The 26,523-nt window shown below is 35.6% G+C and overlaps 1 protein-coding gene across 5 annotated transcripts in view; it reads right to left on the bottom strand.

Annotated features, from left to right (window-relative positions):
* The window catches only part of mtm (phosphatidylinositol-3-phosphate phosphatase), a 35,546-nt gene extending 30,877 nt beyond the window's left edge, over nucleotides 1-4,669 (bottom strand). Inside the window, exons 1-3 of one of the 5 annotated variants that reach the window (XM_069841896.1) lie at nucleotides 4,542-4,669; nucleotides 3,373-3,491; nucleotides 675-776 (exon numbers count right to left, since the gene is read on the bottom strand). In XM_069841896.1, coding sequence (XP_069697997.1) covers nucleotides 675-776; nucleotides 3,373-3,429 — 159 coding nt within the window. In that variant the 5' untranslated portion in view covers nucleotides 3,430-3,491; nucleotides 4,542-4,669. Of the gene's footprint in view, nucleotides 1-674; nucleotides 777-3,303; nucleotides 3,492-3,745; nucleotides 3,765-4,541 lie in introns of those variants that run through there. The other 4 variants (XM_069841894.1, XM_069841895.1, XM_069841897.1 and 1 more) reach the window with 4 other exon arrangements.
* Nucleotides 4,670-26,523: the final 21,854 nt, after the last annotated feature.

Here is a 26,523-nt window from a genome sequence, read left to right as displayed (position 1 = left end):
GAGTGCACCATTTATATCTGTTATGGGTACAGTTTGTCATATCGTCGGCTTAAGAGTGTAAACCTGCTAACCGCCAAAAAGAAAATTTTACAAGAGAAACAAAAAACTAAGTTTAAATTAACTTTGAAACTTTAGGATCAAATCCAAAGTACACGTGGCATTTGTACCTGTACTTTGGATTTGGTCCTAAAGCTTCAGAGTTAATTTAAACTCAGTTTTGTTTCCCTTGTAAAATTTTCTATTTGGCAGTTAGCAGGTTTACACTCTAAGCCGACGATATAAAGATTTATTTCTAAAAAAGATGTCTTTGTTATGTTTCTGATATTTTAAACAATGTTCTACCAAAATCTTAATCTTATAACACATTTTTCTAGTCTTCTCATCTTGTAAACATCTCGGCTTCAGACTCATACAAAAAACTAAAAGTCATAATGTAGTAAAACTTTTGTACTATGGCTCCTTTCTGTCTGATGAAATCAACAATTTAAAATTTTTCATCACTAGACTTAATATACGGCATTTATATTTCAAATTCTAAATTACTTTAGTTTTTATCAAATGTGAAGTACTTCTGTATCATCTCCAACAGAAAAATACCCCTGCACTATCATTCCACCTGGAGTTAATCCGAAAGTAACAACTACACGTATTGCTAAAGTGACACAGCTACTTACTTTGCCTTTAACTTTACTTTCGAGAGTGGAGACTACATTTTCAGTTGAAGTTGAGCTGGATGAACAGTAACTCTTAGAAGGAGAGCCTTTGCCTGAACTTACCTGCAGACAAGAAGAAAAATTTCCTATTAAAAGTAATTTGCTATTTTGTTTGGGTTACCTTCATTAATCGAAAACATTACTTACAGTGGTTATTCAGCATCACATATGAATGAAATAATGACCAATTGAAAGGAACTTGAAAGAATTGCTCAAGATGTAACCAAGCATTTCCTAGGATAGCTATGGAAACCCATGAAAAATCTCAGTTAATATGTTTATCACAACATTTATCGATATCTGAAGCAGGGAAAATATATCTGCACTGGTTTCCATTAAATACTTGCAGCTTCACAATACTTCCTCTTCTTCTTATAATGATTTTTTGTATGTTTCACATGTCTCTAGTTTCTACGTGTAACTTTTTTTTTGTTTCCAAGACATGTAAATGTAGAAGATATACAAATACTAGCAGAAAGAAGATAGAAATATTTAAATATATCATTCTTAATGTTATAATTTTCTAAAAATACTGAAATCTAATTATAAATATGGTTTGCTAAGTCTAATTTTTCGACAAATATAAACAAGCTAACAGTCTAAGATTTCTAATAAAAGAAAAAGAAGCAGAAGCAGTAGCACTATGAGTAATATGTGTTCAAATTTTCATTAAATTGAGTTAAACAGTGAACATACATTTTGTGTTCTTCCTGAAGAGATAATGATGATTAAAATAAAAAAATTGGGATGTACATAGCTATTAGATATTTTTTGTAATTTCATAGAAACGGAGTACTGGGTACGTAAACCACAAAGCATATCTGCAATAACGTCATGCTTATGATGTTACGGTGTGTGCTAAAGAATTATAAAATTCATTTAAAATATCTAATGTTATATGCTACAGAATGGTACTCTACGCCATTCACAAGTATTCAGTTTCATGTTGATCTGAACATTACACAATCTTAGGTAAAATTTATATTGAAGAACAAAATGCTAATTATTTTCCTAATATCCATATTATTTTGTTGATACTATATGACATAAGAGTAAATGCACATGGTATTGTAACTATACATACATATATTACATGGTTGTCTTTTTTAAGTTGTTCTCTTATCACAGTTGTGACCTTGTCCATGGCAGAGTGCCGACATAGGTTAAATCTCTGTCTACATCATGAAAGAATTTGTGGTAGACAAAGCAAACACGAGAAATTTTTCTCGGGATTCTCCCATTTTCCCTCATCATCATCATTATTCCACAAGCACCCTGTAAGGTTCCGAGCCAAGTACCGAAAACAAAAATGGCTGAAAATTGTACATATTCGTGTTTAAGAAAGACTATTCAATTATTTCAGTTGCTAAGACACTAGATTATTAGGTAAAAGGAGGAACTGAAACTGGATTGAAGTGTAATTTGTAAGTAACTAGCATAAATAATATAAGGTAGATCGAAAAGGAGAATAAGGTGAGACTTCCCTCCATAAATTCACCATAATCTTTATTTCAACATTCATCATCACTTCAACAGTATTTACCCAAACTGGTGCAGTTGGATGTAGTAGGCTACTGTGAAAAAAGTACAGATGGCATCAGTCAGAAGAGGCACAGTATGCTAATAGATGAAATGGCATCTAGCTGGACTTCATTGGACCACGAGCCTACACAGCTGACTAGAGAGATGGCACCCATGCCACTCCCCAACAAAAAAATTATGAAGCTAGTGCAATGTATGAAGGGAAAAAAAAGAGGTAATACAATAAAATAATTGGTAATTAGCAAAGGACCGCTGGTCTTTTACAAGGTATGTGACAAGATTCATGGGTTACTTGAGGGAATATCTAAGTGCTGTGAGCCCGATTAATATGTGAAAAGATGGGTGCGCTTCTGTACAGGGGCAGTTGCATTTCCTCTAAGGTTAGAGCCCAGTTTAGACGTGTGTGTGTGTATTAATCGAAACAAAAATATCATATAAACATGCGTTCTATCCTCAATATTTTCTAGTCCCTAATTTTCGATTAATATAGACACACCTAAACTGGGCTCTAACCTTACAGGAAATGCCACTGCCCCTGTACGGAAGCGTGCCCAAAAAGATTTCAATGATATTAATTCCTCGGCCTTATGTCACTTAGATATTCCCTCAACTAGCCCACTAACCCAGTCACATCCCTTGTAAAAGACCAGCAGTTCCTTGCTAATAACGAAATAATTCTATTCTACATATTATGATTCCAGTTATGCTGTGTCGTCTCAAGCAAAATTCCCAAGTTCCTACGCATATTTCCCAGTGGCTGGAATTCAATAGCAGTACACAGTTTCTATGAAATTATCAAAATTTTTCTTTCAATAGCCTAAAACCATAATTTTGGAAAACAGATTGAAAATTTTGTAGCCTACAAATTAACCTTCAGGTACTTTTGAATTTACTTTCTTTCCACGCAAAGCACACCGAAGTTTCTTCATTTTAAGCCCAAAACTGGAAATTAAATGACAGCTATAATAGGAATTAGTCTGCAATCCAAATGTTTTAATCGTTATTAAAAGAAGAACACGACTAAAATTGACAATGAATGAACACATACCGACTCTTGACCCAACTTGGAATTAAGCGAGCTGGACTTTGAATCTGAAGCCAAGGAATCAGAACTTGCATGTTTTGAGTGGCCTGCCTCAGTGTTTAATAACTCAGCACTTCCTTTCCTGTCCATCTTGTTGATATGAAGAATGAAACTTCTAGAGGAGTTAACTAAATTGAAATTATCTTCCTAACCTGTAACAGAATAAACATGAACAAAATTATTTGAATTAATTGTGCAGGTACAGTAGGCTATTTGTTTACTTTAGCAGCACCAACTGTGATCAGATGTAGAAGACTATAGAGACATCTGTAATATTGTCGCACTTAGTTACCTCTTCACCTAATCCATTCTAAATTTGTCAAATTCCTCGGCTTCATGATACTTAGCTATCCCCTTATATACGTCACTATAACCTTATCATATTTCTTGGCCTCATGTCACTTACCTATTTCTTCATATAACCCACTCTAATCTGGCTACTCCATCTTCTGTCATTTATCCATCCTCTCATATAACCCACTCTAACCTTGTTACAGATCTCGATCTCCTATCACTTAGCTATCCCTTCACTTGACCCACTCTAACCATGCCACATTCCTCGGCCTAATGTCACTTGACTATCCGCTCAACTAACCTAATCTAACCTTTAACTCGCAGAATAGATGCTACCAGTTATTATTTCCCACATTAATTAACACGCTAAACCCACGGTGCCGTTACAGAAATAATTAAGATTTGTATTACTATTATGAAGACAAGTATTCCACGCAGGTCTAAATTATTAGCCATACTGACACAACCTCAAATGTTTCTAAACTGCAAAGTATAGCCTAAACTAGCGGGCGGAAAGTTCAGGCGATTTTGGAAATGAAACTCGTAAAAATTTGTAAGGAACGTTTTGTGGAGATTGAGGTGCTATACTTCAGTGATCTACGATAGTATTTCCATAAAAGAAGAGTATTTTCCCTGAACCAAAAATACAATCATCTGAACTTTCCGTACGTTAGTTTATTCGTAACTTGTTGTATAGTTGGAAAAGATATACAGAGCATTCATTATTTTAAAATGTGATATATGACCAACTTCATATTAAAAGTAGAACTAATCAACGTCACGCCCCCTTCTGAAAGAAGCTATTTACTGACATTTCATACATAAAACTGTTTTATTATACACATGTCAATACTTGGATCGTATATGAAACTTTGCACTGAAAAGAAGAGTATTTTAAGCATACGTACTTTCTGTAAATGTTATTTCGAATACTTGACGTTTGACGGTTCATTACAACTTTTATGTCACTTCTAATTTCGTAGGACTCTCGGTCTACTTGGAGTCTCCAGTGTAGCCAACAGAAGTATACGGAAATAGAGATTGAAACGATATATCGGTTTTTACGAAATACAAAAATCCACAGTAGACAACTTCGTTAATTCCCTAAGAGATGGCGCTAATGAAGATGGACAGTCAAGAAAACAGAAGTGTATCGAATATCTACACTAATAATAAATCTATAGCCGAAATTGTTCTGGTAATTTTAGATTTTCCAAAAATAATTGGTCCTAACATATATAACTAATCATCCTGAAACCGAAAATCGCTTTTTTGAAATTTTTGTTTTTATGTCTGTCTGTCTGTCTGTCTGTCTATGTTTGTTACCTTTTCACGCGATAATGGCTGAACGGATTTCGATGAAAATTGGAATACGTAAATTAAGTTCGTTGTAACTTAGATTTTAGGCTATATGACATTCAAAATACATTATTTAAAAGGGGGGTTATAAGGGGGCCTGAATTAAATAAATCGAAATATCTCGCTTATTATTGATTTTTGTGAAAAATGTTACATAACAAAAGCTTCTTTAAAAATAATTTGCGATAAGTTTTATTCCTTGAAAAATTTTGATAGGACTGATATTTAATGAGATAAATGAGTTTTAAAATTAAAATAACTGCCATCTAAGGATGTGTAATGAATTAAAAAACAAATGACTTCGTCTATAAGGGGTCTTGGACAGCAACAATAGAAAGCTATGAAAGATAGCCTACAGAAAATGTTTCTGTGTTTGTATGAAGTAATATCGGAAGCTAAATTAACCGATTTGTATAATTAATTATTATTTCACCATTGGAAAGTGTAATTTCTCTAGATGGACATAATGCTATAATGTTATAACAGTAACTTCTGATATAATATAATATAATATAATATAATATAATATAATATAATATGTAATATTATAATATAATTTAAGTTATTTTAAGGGTTCACAACCATAGTGGGCCAAGCGCCATTTATTGAATACGTATAAAACAAGGGTTAAAATTAAGTTAATACCATAATTCAGTGGAAACCTATAACAAGTAAAATAAAATATACACATTAAATCTAAATGATGTCAATCTTCATTACACTATGGTTGCATGTAATAAAAATTAAGAAACAGGTTAAAGGAATTGTCATTGCACCAAATGAGTGTCTCTGGACCAAAATGATCGCATTTTAATTATTTGGATGCAATTTAAATTAAGTAACATATTAAACGATTTATCCTTCTATCAAACACGAATGTTCCCTGGATCAAACGTCCTATTTTAATTATGTAATTACTTTATATTTATTTCTAACGGGTGCAGCGGAGCGCACGGGTACGGCTAGTTAAAATAATAAAATACTCCTTCCTTAACAAAAACAAAACAAAGCTAGCTCACCTTTTAAATTATGTGTTCAAATTGGTAGCCCTCAGCTCTTTACAATGTGTCACTCGATTATAGAAACCATTTGAGGAGCATAGTTTCAAAACGTATTAAGTCCCCCGGTGGACAAAATTAAATTTGTTACTTTCTATTTATTTATCTTTCATGCTGTGAAGTCTGATGGTTTCAAGTCGTCATATTTGTAAACTGTGAAACCAGTACTTCAAAATAGTTTTGTATAGTGTTTTTAAAACGTCTCCGGTTTTTCGTCGTTCGTGTAAAAAAATTGTAAGTTGCACATAATACGTTTTGAAATGATGCTCCTCATTTAAGGAATGATTTAACCAGGCTTTAGGAATATCTTGCACCACTTCCATTTTTATTTAGCAACGCTGAATTTGTACAGAAATATCAAGTGTGGGTACTTTTTGAAAAGCTCTGAATGAGTACTATTCAAAAATAAAATAATATATTGGGTGTTCCATTTAAAATAAGAGAGTTGGAGTTACTTCCGGTTAAACCGGAAGTAGAAAACACTCGGTAATACCATTATTGAGTTCTTAGCATATGGTTATCCTCACCTACCAAGTTTCATATCACTGTACCGTATGTTTTAAAAGTTATTTAGGTGGTGCGTTTATTAGTTTAATATTCGATACACTTTTCTGTTTCCTTGACTTAGTAACACTGAATCTGTACAGAAGTATCAAGTGTGGGTAATTTTTTAAAAGCTCTTAATGAGTACTATTCAAAAATAAAATAATATATTGGGTGTTCCATTTAAAATAAGAGAGTTGGAATTACTTCCGGTTAAACCGGAAGTAGAAACAACTCGGTAATACCATTATTGAGTTCTTAGTATATGGTTATCCTCACATACCAAGTTTCATATCACTGAACCATATGGTTCAAAAGTTATTTAGGTGGTGCGGGACTTTTAACCAACTCTGTATATATAGCATATTTAAATGCATATACAGAGTGTTTCAGAGATGGTGTTACAAACTTTCAGGGATGATGGCGAAGGGCACATGTATCAATTTGAGACAAGGAGCCCTGGTCCGGATGACCGAGTCGAAAGTTACAAGCAAAAATAGTTGTGTGGAAATGAAATAATTTTATTTCTCTGTACACCTTATTAACTATATTTATCTGTACATCTTACACATACTGTATTCATCTGACGTTGTTTACGTTGTCTACTTACAGTATTCCATTCAGTGCGCTGTCTGAGGTGTGGGGACAGGAAACTACACTAAAGCAATGCAGATAGCGTAATGTGTAACGGACATGGTCGGTCCTGATATGCACGTCTGTAGACAGCAGTGTATGTGTACAAGTTGCAGTGTCCAGTCGATCAGTCCTGGTGAAATGGAGGAGTACACGAGAGCGGAATAAGCAGACCTGATTTTCGAATACGGATGAGCCAATGGGAACAGTAGACAGTCTCACAGATTGTATCCGTACAAGTACCCACGTAGGAGACATCCGGTCCATACCATCTTTCCACGACTGTTCCAAAGGTTAAGGGAAGGAGGGCACGTGGTGTGAAATTACAATTCCATTTCCACACAACTATTTTTGCTTATAACTTTCGACTCAGTCATTTCCGAACCATGGTTCCTTATCTCAAATTGATACATGTGCCCTTCGCCATCATCCCTGAAAATTTGTAACACCACCTCGGAAACACTCTGTATTTACAGGTTTTTTTCTTTTGCCCGATTTATTATCTGATTTAAAAATTTCTTTGTGATGAATATAAGAATAAATCCCAAGAAATATAAAAATTATGTGATAAGTAAAAACAATTATTAGCTAATCACTGTTGAGGATATTAAATTGCCGCGACGACAATAGATACTTCTTCCTGGTGTATAAGTTGGGTCGTTTTCCACTTCAACATGAGGCTAGTTCTGTGTTTTATTGACGCGCTTTTCTCATTAACCAAGGCAAAACCATAGACAAATAAATACCTTTTATTCCACGACAATGGCATTTTAGTCCGCTCGCTGCAATGGCAATCCGAGATTTGACTCTCTTCCTAAATCTTTTTATTTTGGCCGCTCCAATAACATGTTTCCGTGTAAGTGTAATATTTCAGGAGCCAGGCCGAAAATACGCGTCATCTAGATGTCATTCAAACTTTTACCACAGTATAGGTATTCATGCATACAGTAAGGAAACTTCGCCACTTTTTCTGCCAGACAGACATGCGCGGATACAGTTAGCGATCCAAGCGCAAATAACCAACACTACTGGGAAACTCAGCTGTTTATAATAATTATTATTATGTTATGGTGATGATACAGAAGCGAAAGATTTATTAGAAGAATGACGGTTTCAAAGGTACTGTATTGTTCAGGCTTTAAACTGCAGCCACAACAAAAGACGAACTCCAGAATTGCATTGTTTCGCTCTGCTCAAAGATAAAAAAAAAAAAATAAATAAATAAAAAAAAAATCGTACGTATTTTAGTATTTACGCTTGGCATGTGTTCTTAATATGGTTAAGTTTCGGGTTTTTATCTTTTTATTTCGTTAAATTTTTAAGTTAAATTCTACTGTAATGATTTCAGATGTTAAAAGTGGGTTATAAATATTGACGAGAGAACTTGCTAAAATAAAATACAAAATAGGCTATTTGAGTAAAAATCGCCCTCCATGTACGGAACACTTCGAGAACAGCCGTTTATGAATTTCAATAAGAACTTAATTAATTAAAACTGCCATAATCGAGCAAAATGACTCAGACGGTAATGTTTGTGGCTAGCATGCGGGAGGTCTCGGGTTCTAACTCCGTAGCCGAACAATCTGACTAACAGTACGTTTTTTTTCATAGTTTTCATCTGTCAATAAACCAAATATCGGATTAGAAATTTACACACCATGATTTATCACTGCCTTAATCACCATTACCATACATATTAAAACAAAATCCAAATCAGTTAAGTACATGAACACAAGCGACAACAGAAACAGAATCTCGACTGTTTACTTACCGTACATTTAAAAATAGTTTCGTTGTTAGGTTGAAGAGAGCATTATATTTTGTGTCTTTGATTGAATCCTAAATAAAATTAGAACAATTCAATCCTGTTCCAGTATCAAATGCTGACCCATGTAGAGTTTAATTAACTCTTTCTCATTGTATCATTTAAGCTCACCTTACTTCCACCATAATTTTGATTTATGTTAGGAACCACATATGGCATTGAAAATATATTGTTTGCCGTCACAATTTTACATTTATGCTTTTGAATGTTTTGATGTTAATTTCAGTGCTAATAAGGAATATTAAAATTTATGTAAGTTTATTGTAATAAATGTACACCTGAAAATGTAATTGCGTTAGTAGGTTATATATTAATTTGCTTACGAAATAACGATATCGATAATCGGTTCTATATATTGATATATTTTCTGCAATATACTGTATATTGATTATCGAAATTAGGTTTGCAATATATTGCAATATCAATATATCGGTATTTTAATTATTTCCTCCATCTCTATAAGGAAAGTCGCCAAATAGTAGATTCGTTATTATCTACAGAAAAAGTTTTATTTTCGTTGCTAGAGTGTGCTGATAATAATAATTAAATCCCTAGTTAAGCAATAGAAAAGTTAAGTTAAAGGAAATTGTCGCCGAAAAATAGTTACAAGTAGCCAGATTTAGCGACCAAAAGCGCTGAATTGGCAACACTGAGAGTATCACGATAATCACGGAACTACTACTACTACTACTACTACTACTACTACTACTACTACTACTACTTATTTTCAGCTTATTTCACGAGAGGTTCTGAGCAGGATCTTCGACGTTGTGAGATGGTCATGAGCAGGATGTGAGATTGATAAACTGCGCATGCGTGACCATCTCATGCACTGCCAGTGGGATCCTTACCGGTATTTACTTCATGCGAGTAAATGGAAGTTTGTTATTCGAATATTTACATGTAAATATACAAAAATATGCCACGTAAATGTTGCTAGCCTTCTTGGTTGGGACTTTTGTTTAGGATTTAGTCCAGCGAAAGTTCTGATAAAATTTTATTGTATTTTATGTTTTGAAGATTGGTTATTTAATAACCCGGCACACACATCCATACAAAATTCCAAACTCCCATGGAATATTTCTTCCTCAAGGAAAATTTCTCGAGAGCCGAGAATGAAACACGGCACTTCCAGATCTGGAAGCTAATATGATGACCACCAGATTACGGAAGCAGTCAAACTGCCCTTTAAGAGCATTGATTTGTTTTAGGAAGTCCGATATGTGATCTTTGTACAGACTACAATCGAGTATCATTTATGGTCGATGTTCTCATATTCACCACGTTCGCAGAGTCCAGTATCTTTTTTCTTTATCATGTGTAGATATGTCGGTGTTAATGTTTGTTTTAGTATAATGATATTCGTGAGTAGGGTTTCCGTACGTCCCGTAAAATATGGGAACGTCCCTTTTTTGCTAATGTGTCACGTTGTACCGGAAAAGGTCCTCGGGACATATTTTTGTCCCGTAGGCCTATTTAAAAATTAGTGACTGAAAAAACAAAACTGGGAATATTAACTGCTATTTTATTATAGTATCAGTCTTCATCACAGTTGACGGCATTGAAATTCGCTACGCTGACAACAGTGGAAGTGACACTGAATGTACCTATAAAATATTGCGGTATTTTTTAAACAATTCATAGCCTGATATGAAGCAAGCTCCTACCAGATAAAACATTGTTGGATCTCATTTGTTTGAGTGAAAAAAAAAATCTGAATTCCAAAAATGCTGATAATATATTAAGAAAATTATTCTTAAATCAAAACATTTGGGTCTAAAGTGGTTCTATTCAAAAGTGTAGTCCACACCTGTGGAGTAACGGTTAGCGCGTCTGGCCGCGAAACCCGGTGGCCCGGGTTCGAATCCCGGTCGGGACAAGTTATCTGGTAGAGGTTTTTTCCGGGGTTTTCCCTCAACCCAATTTGAGCAAATACTGGGTAACTTTCGGTGGTGGACCCCGGACTTATTTCACCGATATTACTACTTTCACCTCATTCAGACGCTAAATAACCTGAGATGTTGATACAGCGTCGTAAAATAACCTACTTAAATAAAAATTCAAAAGTGTAGATGAAATATTCCCAAGTTAAGAAAAAAGTGATAGCGTTCATTATGTAGCCCTGGTATAAACAAATGTTGGAAGACTATTTTCCCTCATGAATTCACTGCGGACTTTTAAGAAGAAACAAGTTATAATATTCTGTAATACTTGGGAAAAGTGGCATAAGTCAGTTTCCACAAATATTTTTTAATAATTTTTTTACAACTTATGGAACATCTGCTCGCTTGGGAAAAGAGACATAAATATTTCTCCCATTGCAATAATTCATACAGAAGAAAATCAAATCGACATAAACCAGTGTGAAGAGAGTCTTTTTCCTTCTCCTGTAAAATTAACGTTTTTGACTTGTGCCACTTTTCCCGAGCACTACAGAATAAGGACAATAAAATCAGTGCTTAGCTTATTGTGAAATATTTTTCAATGACTGTTGAATTTCATAAAACATGATGTTTCACAACAAACAATAAATAATTGTTACAAGGAATTCATCCTTCAGAAATGTATTGACTCTGATTTATAACAGTGTATTCAAGGGTGAGTGAACCTATTTTGTAACGAAATTTATTCTTTAAGTACGGCACTTTATTTTCAATAACAGAAAACATGTTCCAATACTGTTTCTGCTCATTACAAATTCCACGTTGACTATCTGGGATTTGAGCCCGGGTTTCTGACATGGAAAGCCATATGGCTAACTGTGCGCCGTTGTTGCAGAAATGACTGCTTATTGAAGCAAAACATCTACAACGGGATTCATCATAGGAACGAATCTCAGTCCGTCTGGTGTAGCAGAGATTATTTACTAATAGAAAACATTGACAACTTGATTCTGCGATCATGGTTTTCAAGAACAGCATTTCGTAATCGTCCAGTCAGAGTAACTGAAGAGGTTGTTGTATCCAATGGAGGTAGTTACATAAGAAAACGTTTATTTTTATTAATTTGTTCGGACTCACAGCAAATTTGCTGTGTTGGAAATGAAAGAAATACATTTACGTGCATATGGCAGTTTCAGAAATGAATTCACTTACAGCTATGTCAGCAGCTTCACTCATTGTCGCAAGTTCTCTCATCCATCCACAAGAATAACGGCGGTGTTACAGGGTCATGGGCAATGCGTGGGACTGCGACAGGTTTGGGTGCTGCCTTCTGGTATGCAAAACGGGAAGTGAAAGACTTCGCTTATTTGGTTACCAATGTTACCGTTACTGATACACTCAATTTATTATAGGCTATTTGCGGAGGTGACAAAAGACTTACTGACACACTAACGCCGTTTTCCTTGTACGTACGGCGGGTGTTTCCATTCTTGAAACATAAAATAGCACGAAATGAATGAAGAATTCTTAAATTCTGCGAAAATTTACTTTTCATAAGAATTACACACTTTTTAATGATTGATTGTGACAACAATATAGATATCTAATCTGCAAATAGGTTATTTTGTTAATAGTAATTTTAGATTTCGTATTTATATATTTATACAGGGTGATTCACGACGAATTACCGCCACATTCTGAGCAAGAGATGCCATATAAACATATGTCCTAATCTCAATATCTTCATATTACATTAATTTGAAATTATTGTTAGTAAAATATCTTTTTTCTTTAGTTTTAAGGATAAAAGAATATTACAAATAGAAAATGAACTATTCAGAAATATCATTTCTTTAATTGGCTAGTGTTCTGAAGCTAAAAACGTGTTGTTAATTTATATATTATTTTAATATAAACCGGATACCCATCCCGGTGTCGGACAGAATCGTCTCAGTTTAAGTTCCAACTCTTGGGCTCCCTCTAGTGGCCGCCCTCTGCACTACGTCATAGATGTCTATGAACGTAGGACTGAAGTCCACACATGTGCTGAGGTGCACTCGTTATGAGTGACCGGTCCGACACCGGGATGGGTATCCGGTGTGGCTTAGTGGATAAAGCATCAGCACATAGAGCTGAAAACCCAGGTTCAAATCCCGGTGCCAGAGATAATTTTTCTCCGTTCCATTACTCTTTCATCGTGTGTTGTTAATTGCTTTGCACAGATTTTGTTTTTCAATTTTTAACTAAAAATTACATCTTTCTTACGCACTTATCATAACAATTATTACAAATCATACGACTTTAGGAACTTGATTCTTTACAATTAATTCTGTATCCTAAGGTACAGTCTTAAAGAATTTACAAGAGTACAGGTAGCGTGATTTGTAACAACAGTGTTGTGATAAGTGCGTAAGAAAAATGTAATTTTATAGTAGAAAAACGAAAAAAAAAAAAAAAAAAAAAAATTCTGTACGAAGCAACTATGGAATTCACAACTCTTTTTAGCTTCAGAATACTAGCTAATTAAAGGAATGCTACTCCTGAACAATTCATTCTTTATCTGTAATATTCTTTTATCCTTAAAAATAAATAATAATAGTATTTTACAAACAACTTAAAATTAGTGTAACTCTGAAAATTATTGAGAATAGGACACATGCTTATATGACATTTTTTTTTTCAAAATGTCTTTGGAAATATGCTCCGTAAGTGCCGGTAACTTCTCGTGAATCACCATGTATATTTATTTATTTATTTCTTCTTTACGTTTGATATGGGCAGGGCATGTAGCACGTATGGGCGAATCCAGAATTGCATATAGAGTGTTAGTTGGGAGACAGGAGGGAAAATGATCTTTGGGGAGGCCGAGACGTAGATGGGAGGATAATATTAAAATGGATTTGAGGGAGGTGGGATATGATGATAGAGACTGGATTAATCTTGCACAGGATAGGGACCGATGGCGGGCTTATGTGAGGGCGGCAATAAATCTTCGGGTTCCTTAAAAGCCATTTGCAAATAAGTAAGTATTCCTTTCTTCTTTATTTACAAATTTAATTATTAAATTATTTTATTCCTTCTTTTAAAACTAGTGATATAAACACCAACATCTAGGTCTAAATCATACTGACTGCAATGTTTTCAGGCTTAAAGGAGCATAGTTTTAACACTGCATGGAAACATAGCCTCGAGTTCGAATCTTTCCTTGCCCCTGTTTCATAGAAGCCCTCATGAGTCCGTGTGGAAAGAAAAAAGTATCAGGTCTCTAAAATATCCAGTCATAACTTAGGCCTACTTTAAGTTTCAGCCGCTTAGTCTTCGCATATGATCCATATTCATCTTAATGTCGTCTATCATCTTATATCTATTTCTGTTCCGAACTCCTCCCGTTCACCATTCCTTCCAGTACATCCTTCAGTAGGCAATTTATTCTCAGCCAGTGACCAATCCACTTCCTTTTTCTCTTTCTAATCAGTTTCAGCATTATTATTTCTTCACTCACTCTTTCCAACACAGTTTCATTTCGTATTCTATCTGTCCATTTCACACGCTCCATTCTTCTCCACATTCACATTTAAAATATTTCTAGACGCTTCTCTTCACTTCGTCGAAATGCCCATGTTTCTGTGCCATACAATGCCACACTCCACACAAAGCATTTCACTAGTCTCTTCCCTAGTTCTTTTTCCAGAGGTCCACAGAAAATGCTTCCTTTGCCATTTCTATCCTCCTTTTGACTTCCTGGCAGCAGCTCATGTTACCAAGGTCTCTAGATGTCGCTGTCGAACAGCTGTTAATTACTTATCGACGGACCTTGCATGTTACTGCTTACAGTACACCCCAAGTATTTGAAGTTGTCCGCTTGTTCTACTGCCTCATTTAGAATTCGTAAGTTTACCTTCTTTATTTTTCTTCCGATAACATGGTATTCGTCTTGTTTGCATTTATTTTCATCCCTTTTTTTTCTTCTTCTAATTTTGGCACCGCAGCCTGAGGCTTATTGTGCCTAGATCCACAACTCTACTGAACACACGCACACACTGCAGGACTCTCCCGTGTACTGGGTCAGGATACCCGGGGGCCACTGCGAGACACCACACATACTGGGACAATGGATAAACAACCGAACTCCGTGAAGAGGTCCGAATTAAATCCCTCTGACTTCACGACCGGGAATCGAACCCGGGCCACCTTGATCAGGAGTCCAGCACCCTACCTCAAGACCAAGGAGGCGGACATCTTCATCCCAGACTACACACAGTTGTTTTTTTAGTTCCAGTAGCACATTTCTGAGTATCATCTCCTCTTCTACTAACAACGCCATACCAAATCGTTTGCACTTTATTCTTCGTCTTTTTTTTTTTTGGTTATTTAACAACGCTGTATCAACTACTAGGTTATTTAGCTTCGATGATATTGATGATAGCGAGATGGTATTTGGCGAGATGAGGCCGAGGATTCGCCATATATTACCTGACATTCGCTTTACGGTTTGGGAAAACCTCGGAAAAACCCAACCAGGTAATCAGCCCTAGCGGGAATCGAACCCGCGTCAGAGCGCAACTCCGGATCGGCAGGCAAGCGCCTTAGCCGACTGAGCTGCACCGGTGGCCTTCTTCTTCTTCTTCTTCTTCTTACTATTATCCCTCCCACGTCCTGAAAATAGTTCTTCACTAAATTCTTCATGCAGATGTTGAACAGGATATGTGATAAAGGGCATTCTTGTCGTATTCCACTCCCTATTTCACTATATTGTTTATTTTGAAGGATGTATTTCTACTTTATTTGTTTCTGAGATAACACAAAGATCCACCTTCTTTCATAGTCTTTTGCAGCATTAAACACATATAAAACATACTATATACACATTACACAAAACACACTGTGTAGCAAAGTCGTATCCCAGAGTTTCTTATGAAAGTGCTATGCCATACTTTATCAATGTACCATAATTAGTCAGTCTTTGAAAAACGGGACAGATAGACAGACAGAGAGACTGAACGACAGACCATCGTTAATAGATGCTTTTCGCACTCTTGAAGTACGGGCGCGTCTGAAGTAAAGATCTAACGAAGTTTTTTTATAACAGTCCGTACAACTGCTTAAAAAAGCTCCATGTACAAAATAACTACCTTCAGGAAAGGCAGAGAACACCAGGGAGCCCCGATATAACACAACTTGCGCGAACAATATACGGGTTTGAAGGCTGGAGAGGAATGCGTAACGTGGAGGATGGTGGGGCCGGCTTAGCCGAGCAGCATAGTCGGCACGCAACTCGATGAACAAAACGTCTTTTTGAGTTGAAGTTTCAGGGATGCTCTATGTCCCGCCCGATAAGCACCTCTATACCTACGCTAAGGCTACTTGAAGAATGTAAGAACGGGATAAAAAAGAAGATAGGACGTAATAAAAAAAGTTATGAATTAATTGATTAATTAATTAAATATGGTAAGTTATAGGCCTACTGTAGATATGATTATGTCTCGTGACCAGAATATTGTACGACATGGAACTATAAAAATTGGAGATTTAACTTTCGAAGAGGTGGAACAATTCAAATATCTTGGAGCAACAGTAACAAATATAAATGACACGCGGGAGGAAATTAAACGCAGAATAAATATAGGAAATGCCGGTTATTATTCGGTTGAGAAGCTTTTGTCTTCTAGTCTTCTGCCAAAAAATTTGAAAGTTAGAATTTATAAAACACTTATATTACTGGTTGTTCTGTATGGTTGTGAAACTTGGACTCTCACTTTGGGAGAGGAACAGAGATTAAGGGTTTTTGAGAATAAGGTTCTTAGAAAAATATTTGGGGCTAAGAGGGATGAAGTTACAGGAGAATGGAGAAAGTTACACAACGCAGAGCTGCACTCATTGTATACTTCACCTGACATAATTAGGAACATAAAATCCAGACGTTTGAGATGGGCAGGACATGTAGCACGTATGGGCGAATCCAGAAATGCATATAGAGTGTTAATTGGGAGGCCGGAGGGAAAAAGACCTTTGGGGAGGTCGAGACGTAGATGGGAAGATAATATTAAAATGGATTAGAGGGAGGTGGGATATGATGGTAGAGACTGGATTAATCTTACTCAGGATAGGGACCAATGGCGGGCTTATGTGAGGGCGGCAATGAACCTCCGGGTTCCTTAAAAGTCAGTAAGTAAGTAAGTATAGTTATACTGTAGCCTATTAGGTTAATTATACAGGGTGTATCAAAAGGTCAGGTCAATCCTTAAGGAGGTGATTCAGGACCTTATTTGTAACAAAAAATCCTAATGCACTTTTTCAATATTCTCCCCGTTTCCGAAATACACTAGTATCACGTACCTTATCTATCCCCATTTGATTCCACACCTAATGGATCTGTCTGCTTGAGAGAAGGCAGGTTAATTGTCAATTGTCTAAAGCAGATGCTCAAAATGTTGTGATGTTGGTCGGTCATTTTCAGTTCAAAATATCCTTCTATGTAACGAAGTATAACAGAGAACTTTGAAAATTTGTTGATTGTGTTTTGAAATCAGAAAAGGTAAGGTAAACAAAAAAATAAAGTTTACATATTTAACCATAACGTCAAAAAAAAAACACATATAGGCCTACCTATCTGACATATCATTCACGCTTTGTTTTTTAGGAAATTAGTAAAACCAACAGAAATTGGATTTTGCATGTTTTTTTGCACATTTCCTGTTTTATTATGCATAGAAATCCTGAACCATAACCATTCCTATAAAAAGGAGTTTTAGTGCCGTAGTGTCTTCCCTAAAGAGGATTTCCTATTCAGAGGCGGCGCTACATAAAGGGGAAATAGGCTGCCGCCTAGGGCTTCGCACTTGAAAGGGCCTCGCGCCTCAAAAAGCCGCGCGACTACGAGTATTTAATATTTGATTTTTCATTATGTGTTTCCTTTTATTTACGTGTTATTTCTTCTCCTGTTGACACATTCTTATTTATTTTAATCCTTAATGTAATGTAGTAATGACTGATACCAGAGTCTAGCTTTAAAGCGCAGTCAACAATGTATTCATTCATTCTCACTCGATCGGCGTTCTTGGAACTCGTATTTCCGTTTCTCCCGCTCCACGCGCAATTTCGATCAACGAGGAAATATAAATGATAAAACCGAAATAATTATCACAAATTGTTAAATTTGAAATGTTCAAAACACGTTATACAACACCAATGAACTTACATTTTCTTGAATTATAAAGTTTATAAATAATATTCCATTACCTAATAATGAATATGAAATTACCTCTCATTGTCAATCAATATAAATTCTAATGAGCCATTATTTATGTTACAAGCAGTATCACAGTTAGAGATGAGCTTAAACGATATTTTCAAGTATCTGTGACAACTGTGACTGTGACAATTAAATATCTGTGACTTTTATCGGTGATTTTGTCACACCGATATTTTATATCGATACGTAGCATGAATTACACCGATATTTTGTCACATCGATAAAAATTAGCAGGAAATATTGAAGAGCAGTGAAATGTGAATACGATTTCTCTATGCACACCACTCATCAGTGATTTATATGGGAAAATCCAACAAAGAAATTATGTACATGTGCCATTAACAAATAAATACATACCTAACTGAACAGTAACATGTCAAAATATAACCTCATGTACCAAGAGGTTATATTATACAGTAGATATTGAACCAGTTGATCATTTTTAAATGTAGTTGGGTATGGAGAAATTGAGGTTATATGATTATCCTAATCGTTTTAAAAATTGATTCTTTTTATTGCATATAATATAATGGATAAATTAGTTTAAGTCGTCCATTAACATTATAATATTGAGTCATAGAATAAAAATTAATGAAACATAAGTATTCGGAAAAACATTGGAAAATAATTACAAAACAAAACAGTTGTTCAGACAGGATTTTACACAAGATTAAGTACTGGTAACCAATGGTGTTATTATTTAAATCGTGTAATCACATCACTTATAATAAGATGGAGAAACTACCGCCCGATTGCTGTTATTGTATCTTGCGTACGCGCAAACCTACGACGTAGAGGAGAAAATATCAGTCACAGGGTCACAGAGTACTGAATACGGAACAGATTTCGATAGCGATATTTTGTCACAGATATTTCGCGTCATCAGTCACAGGTTTATCTGTGACAAAAAAATACCTGTGACAAAATATCGGTTTGTGAAATATCGGCCATCTCTAATCACAGTTAACATGTGACCGACAAGTAAGGTTCGTTCTTGTTAAGGTAAAGTTCCAGTGTTATTAATTCAGTTATACTTTCCCAAGAGAGTAATCATTTTTTTTAAGTTTACCGTGTTATGTTTTCGTTGTAATGTCTGGGAGAGAACGCGACAGAGGTAGAAAATTCGAATCAGGCCATTTAAAAAGGCAAAAAAACGGGCGGCGACAGAGCAATTGAGGAAGCAGTTATGCTGTTAAAATATATTAACATCGATGAAACAGTGCCCGTAACAGCATTCTGCGAGAAGTGATGATTTGACCCTTCAATAACCTCCCACTTCTACAAATAAATGTGAGTACAATCAATCTAATGAAAGTAATATAAACAGTGACACTGGTGGTGCGTCTTCTAATGACGTTAATGCAGCAGGTTCACATAGTGAAATATGCACTTTTGATAACGCTGACCCTGGTAATTGGCCACATCAAATTCAGGACAAGAAAAGGCTCCAAATTGTCGAAAAAAAAGACGGTTCGAGAAGAAAATGCTGTGTTTCCATTGGACGTCAATAAGAGACTTCTCGCCTATCCATTATTTCAGGATTTTAAACAATAAAGAAAAACAGGACCGACGTTGACTTGGTATATCGTCGTTTGTTTCTGCAATAACTCCTATGTGACGTATTTATCGATTTTTAGATTTTTGCTCTATTAAATAACTTAAATAGTGATACAGGGAATAATAAAATCTCCTATATGTAATTATATTTCTTTCTTCCGAAAATGTAAGAATTCACAGTCTCCTATGTACCACTGCCGTGGAATGAATAAATGTGTTTTTTCTTCCTACTGAAAATTTTTATATATTGCACATAGGAGTTATTGCAGGAACAACGACGATATTCTAAAAATCGAGATAAGGTATATTGTTTTGCTTGCCGACTTTGCTTTCAACTTCAATGACGGCATTACTTCTCAGGGGTGTAACGACAGGAAAAACCTTAGTAGTCCAGACTATTCAGATGTAATTCAAAATTTCAGTTCAGTGAAAAGTAGAGAAATGAAATGAGTTTTAATTTCGTGTGCAAATATTTTAGTGCATTTGAAAAATATTAACCTAATAGATTACTGTGATTTATTGTCAGTGTGTAAGAAGATTTTTTTGTAAGACTAAAAATGAAGGCATGTTCAGAATTCAGCGTCATAATATAATGAGTAGTTCAATATACTACTACTTCTATTATTATTATTATTATTATTATTATTATTATTATTATTATTATTATTATTACATTGATACAGAGCTTTGAATGCAGGTTTGCCTAGCCTAGGGCCTCGCAAATCCTAGCGCCGCCACTGTTCCTAGTTTTTCTACAGAGTAAGAATAATCTCGGAGATTCCTGGTTTGGATAAAGCATCATTCAGGGAAGAAATGCATGTTATTTAGACATTGTTTGCTACACATTGGATGTAATGTCTGCTTACTGAAACATGAAGAGCGTGTCGATCTTTAATTTTTTTTATTTTCTCTTACACGAAGTATAGAGAGAATGTATTGTGTTTCTTAAAGGAATTACTTCCACATTTTTACGGAAATGTTGTAACCATTCTGATACAGAAAAAGCGGTTTTTAGCGTGCCTTCTATCTCAATAGCGATCTCATAAGTAGGCTACTGGACGGATTTTATTTCTACTCATAATTTGCGGATCAACTCTATCTTATTCAAATAGAATACAATTTTTTTTTACTCAAATATAAGTGGATTTATATAAAAATACCATAAATTGCGACTTGTTTAAAATCTGTTCTAACAATTTCTATTTGAAGACTTTTCCCGTCCACACTTGTGGAGTAACGGTCAGCGCGTCTAGCCGCGAAACCAGGTGGCCCGGGTTCGAATCCCGGTCGAGGCAAGTTACCTGGTTGAGGTTTTTTCCGGGGTTTTCCCTCAACCCAATACGAGCAAATGCTGGGTAACTCTCGGTGCTGGAACCCGGACTCATTTCACCGGCATTATCACCTTCATTTCATTCAGACGCTAAATAACCTATATGTTGATACAGCGTCGTAAAATAACCCAATAAAAAATACTTTTCCCTCGAATAACATCTTATGATAAATCAACTACCTTGATACCTCAGTTGGCAGAACACTGACTTACGACGACGGCAGAACCAAAATACTTAGGCTATATTACTTCATTAAAATTATACCGAGCAAGGTGGCTCATGGTTCTGCACGGGACCCGCATTCCGGAGGTCCACGGTTCAAATCCCTAGACCGACCAAACCGGCTGTGGTTTTCCACAGTTACTTTGGCAAATGCGGTTGCCACGGTCCATTTCCCTTCATCTTCGCTGTAGAAAAATAATTCAGATTTCATATCATATCATTCATCTTCATCATCTCATTCTATAGGCATATTCAGGTCATGACGCATGCCTTCGTCCGCTTGCAGGAGGGGCGTCCTTTCCGAAACCGTCTCTGGGTTCCAAGCCTTTCGCAATATCACTACCGGGATTCATTCCTTAAGAGCACTTCCGAGGGCGCTTCGACAACTTATAAGGGCTGTTGGAATGGATCCTGTGCTGCTTGTTCACCTTGGCGGTTTGAACTTAAAGCCGGGGTGTAGGGGGCCCATTAGGTGAGCGGGTGAGGTTCTCATGCGGCCGATGGGCTGGTACACCTCATTCTCATTCATACCAAATTCAGGTTACACAATAGGCCACTGTCGAGCCGACGTGCTGAAGGGTCGTCTCTAACCCGCCCCTAACCACTCAATACACTACTACTACTACTACTACTACTACTACTACTACTACTACTACTACTACTACTACTACTACTACTACTACTACTACTACTACTACTACTAAGGTAATTCGGGGGAAGACGCAACTTTTTTTGTATTTCTTTCATGTGTCAGCAGTTGGCAGCGCGGACCCTCTCGTTTGAAGAGTGTTGACGGGGTGGACACGTAGCGTGTGCATGTGTCTTACTTTATCACATTTCATGGCCGTTATTTTGGATCTTGTGAACATATAGCCCGGTGAGTACATATTTTATAATATTCCGTTGCTTATATTTAAGATTCACAGACTGATGTTTTATTTTAAATGGAATATCTGCTATATACGTGAGTTGTGCATTCTGTTACGCACACGAGGCATGCAGCTGTGGCAACAACTTTGCGGCAGTAGGCAAGTAAATGTGAGTGGCGTCTTTCCCTTGTAACTGGGGGAAGATGCAACATGGTTAAGAAATTCATTATGTTGTGGAAAGGTTATTATTTGATAATATTTTACATATTCTCTGTTACTTTACAAAAGGTATTAATGATTAAAATGTAATTCAAATTTCATTTCTATACAGACGATAATTCGAGACTACAAAAGAAAAACAGATCGGGCATCTTGGTCAGAATCGAATTTAATTTGAGCTGCTGAAGATATAAAGTATGGACGAGAAACGTTATTGGCTGCAGCGAGGATGTATTGCATTCCATACAGAACTCTGAAGCGACGGATAAAATCTTCAAACCTTACTATAGGTTCATCAGGTCCTTCCACTAGCGTAGCATGTGGCAGTAGACCTACATCAACAGTTGCTTCCATCAGCACGGATAACGGGATTTCAACTTTGAAAACAATCAGCCCTATTCCTTAAATAAGAAAATCTAAATCCTCTGAGCGTAAAAACAAACAGCGGAGGTCTTAACTACAAGGAAGAGAAACTACGCGAAAAAGGGCAGAAATAAAAGAATACCTTCCCAACCAAGGAAGGAAAAAAGATGTGGAAGTTCATCTTCTTCGTCTAGTGACGAAATTAGTCACGATAACAGTGACAATAGTTTTGATGAGGATGATGTTTTTTGTATTGTTTTTAATGGACACTTTTATGCTAAGAAAGGTCGTGTGATTGGATTCAGTGCAAGGAACGGTTGCACGAAGATTGCAGTGATGACAGTCTGCACTGTATGAAATGTGGTGCAGATTCGTACTGTTATTCAGAATTGTGTCTTAATTAATTTTTGCAAAATAATCAAGAAACAAATTTATAATTAATTTCATAGTTGTAATAAAATAGACATATAATATTCCAGTGGTTATTTTATGTATGTCATTTACTGTGTTGTTACATCTTACCCCATACCAAGTGGCATCTTCCCCGTATATAGTTGTGGCGTCTTCCCCCGAATTACCTTACTCATTAAAATTCGAAAGATATTCATTTTATGATTAGGACATACTATATAAATTCGCATGTTGTATCGTGAGGAGGTAAAATTATTTATACTTAATAATTATGTTGACAATATAAATTTTAAAGTATTTCAATGTATGAAATGTTTTTCAATAACAATTTCCGCCTTATTCATTAGACCAACATGAACCAAATTTACACATAATGTTCTACCTTCACGTCGCATGTACAGTTTAAGAGAGAAGCTGTTTCTCCTTACAGAAGGAGCAATGCTCTGTGTGGAGTTAAGTTCCCGCAATTCTTGAGAGCACAGTAAACAAAGTCGTGTCGAAGAGAATATGTCAGAAAAACGGTAAGGTATTTATACAAGACTACTGGCAGCAGTTTGTGAAAAGCAAATAACAATATCCTATTAGCATTTGAGGAGCCTAGTATCAAAGTGAGACAACTCCATTTTTTGCGATTTCGAGATATTGTTTCTCATAGAATTTGTGTGCTGAATGCGATTCTGCAACTGTTTAGGTTCAAAAACGGACAGAACGGAGCGAAAATAGGAAAATTCCTTCAGTAGCCAATGAGAAGCCCACATTCATACCACCTTTTCGCATCACGAATCCATAATGTTTTACAGAGTTCTAAAATTACGTGTGAAGTGGCGTATATAGACTATAACTTTGGTGGGATTTCCAAAAGCATGAAAGTTGGAAACTATTGACTGTGGAATTGCAAGTTAAGCAAGTTCTAAAAAATTCGAAGCAGTCCTTGAAATAAATCGGGGTTACGACAGTTTATTTACTGTTAGCCAGATCTTCAGCGAAGAAATGAGGAGCCTCTACAGAAGGCAATGCTGTCAGTGACATATATTTGTTTAAATGTGCACCAGTAACCTCATGCGTTGTCAAGAGATCGTTTTTGGTGTATAAGAACATACTTTCCGATCGCCGACGGAACTTAACTCCTGAAAGTACGAAGAAATATTTTGTGGCACATTGTGCTTCATGCCTTGATTAACTTCAGAATTGCACCAAAAACTATATCGTGACATATATAAAGGTGAGATTTATATGAAATCAATCTTATTTATCTTTACTTAAAATAAACATTTGTTTTAAATAATAACTTTTAACTCCATGTACAATTTTAATATTACATATTTTGATTATATATCTTGATAACCTACTTGACTCCACACTACCGAACACAAATGCACCCCCAGCAAAACAAATCGGAAGAATCAAGGACCCCACGAGTTCTTAAGATGGCTGATAAGAAAAGATAGGAATTTACCCACAGAGACTACAAGGTTAGATATGCATAGAGTGTTCGTTGTACGCACGAGAAACATATCCCCATTCAATTGCTGCTATACAAAACACATTTCAGTTGTAACCTGGCCATACTTCAATCTTCACGTCATTCACGACGTAACGACAGTCTAAGCACACTTAATTTAATAACTTCATGTTGTGGTATAAATTCCTACTATTACTGATAAGAAGTCTAAACTAGTCAACTAGATAATTTACCACTTAGTTTTCATTTTAACACCTGAAAAGTATTGTCATAACTAAATTCTTAAGACATATTTTGAGGTTTCTAGTTACATATTTATGTAAGCATACATATTTTTGGGATCAATATTACATACAAATCCGACTCCTATTATACAGTATAGTACACATGACACGTTAATTGTAACCAATGGGAGACACTGAAATTGGCGCCAAAAACTATGTAATCGGTAAAATCAGTAAAAGTAAATACTTTTTTTTTAAATATAATTTATTAATGATTATGACGTCTGCAATAATACTTTCCATACAGGGTAACCGACTCAAAATTCGAGGAATTCAAATTAAATATAAAGTCAATAAAATATTACGCATTCCAGTTTCTTCTCCAAGCAACCCACCGATTTTTTCTATCATTAGGATTGTCAAGTCTCTCGTATTTCTTGAGTTTTCCCTATTTCACACATTTTCTTCAGTCATCCGGCTCTCGTAAACAAGAATATACTTCATCAATATTTCATAAAAATTTTAAATGTTCTTCTTTATTTACTGAACATTTCCGCAAAATTTCTATGTCGTTCAAAACCTTTGTTTCGTTCACATTTAACGTTTCCGGTTTAGTGTTATTTTTTATCCATATATTGGTAATCTTCCGTAACGTAAATTTCTTCCTCGAAAATAGTTGCCGCAGCCACACTGCTTGCCTACTGTCATTCCCATTCGTAAGAAGTACATAAATGCAGTATTTATTACTTACTTTTAGTGTTAATTTATTATGTCATGGGCAGTGAAAGTGATGAGTATTCCAGGACCCAATGCCAATACAGAGAACGTCTTTACTTGTAGCATGAAAAATAAATATTGCTGAACTCATTAGCCTACAGCTAAATTACAAATTGTTACGAATTTCAACATTTATTGTAAAAATTTCCTCAGATATGTGAAAGATGATGTTAAATTACTGCATGAATGCAAAAGAAATCTGCTTCCCTAGGTCAAAAAGGTAACTAAATTGCCTCCAGTTTGCATGAGCCGAGGTGCGTAAATTGCCTTCTCTTTATCTGAGGTGGCAAACGTGCCTCTCGTTTTAAAATTCTTCGCATGAACCAACATTTTCCTTCCCATTTATAGACTTAGGTCTGTCGGTAATATGCATGCATAAATACTGGAACGTAAGAAAATCAAATAATATCAAATTGCCAGTTAATTTTTTCTTGTGTGTTAGACGTAGTAAAGAATTTGCTGAATTGATGTCTTATTCACATTATACAGGATGGTCCATTTAACTCTTTCACCTCTGATAGCGTGTGAAATATTTCAGATATACACAAACCGACAATTATAAGTTAAATTAATTGGAAGGGGACATCTGATACACGTAATGTGTTTTTTGTACATGAAGTAATTTTCAAGATATCAGAGTCAACTATTTTTTTAAATGGGAACCAACTATGTTTTACTGTATATTGCAAATGTTGCGTTAGCTATGTGTAATAACAACTGGCTACTTTACTAACTGAATTTCACCGGTAAGAGTAAACATAGGCTAAACAATGTTTGACCAAGGATCGAACAGAGGGAGGATAATTATGGTTAGAGCGTCAATCAAATCACAATCAGAATGTACTGTGCATTTTAATACTATGGTGAACATGGTGAAGTGAGATATAAAAGTATTATACAAT

This window comes from Periplaneta americana, chromosome 12 (assembly GCF_040183065.1).
Source record: "Periplaneta americana isolate PAMFEO1 chromosome 12, P.americana_PAMFEO1_priV1, whole genome shotgun sequence".
NCBI lineage: Eukaryota > Metazoa > Arthropoda > Insecta > Blattodea > Blattidae > Periplaneta > Periplaneta americana.
Note: the sequence above shows the minus strand (reverse complement) of the source record. Positions and strands in the feature narration are given on the sequence as shown.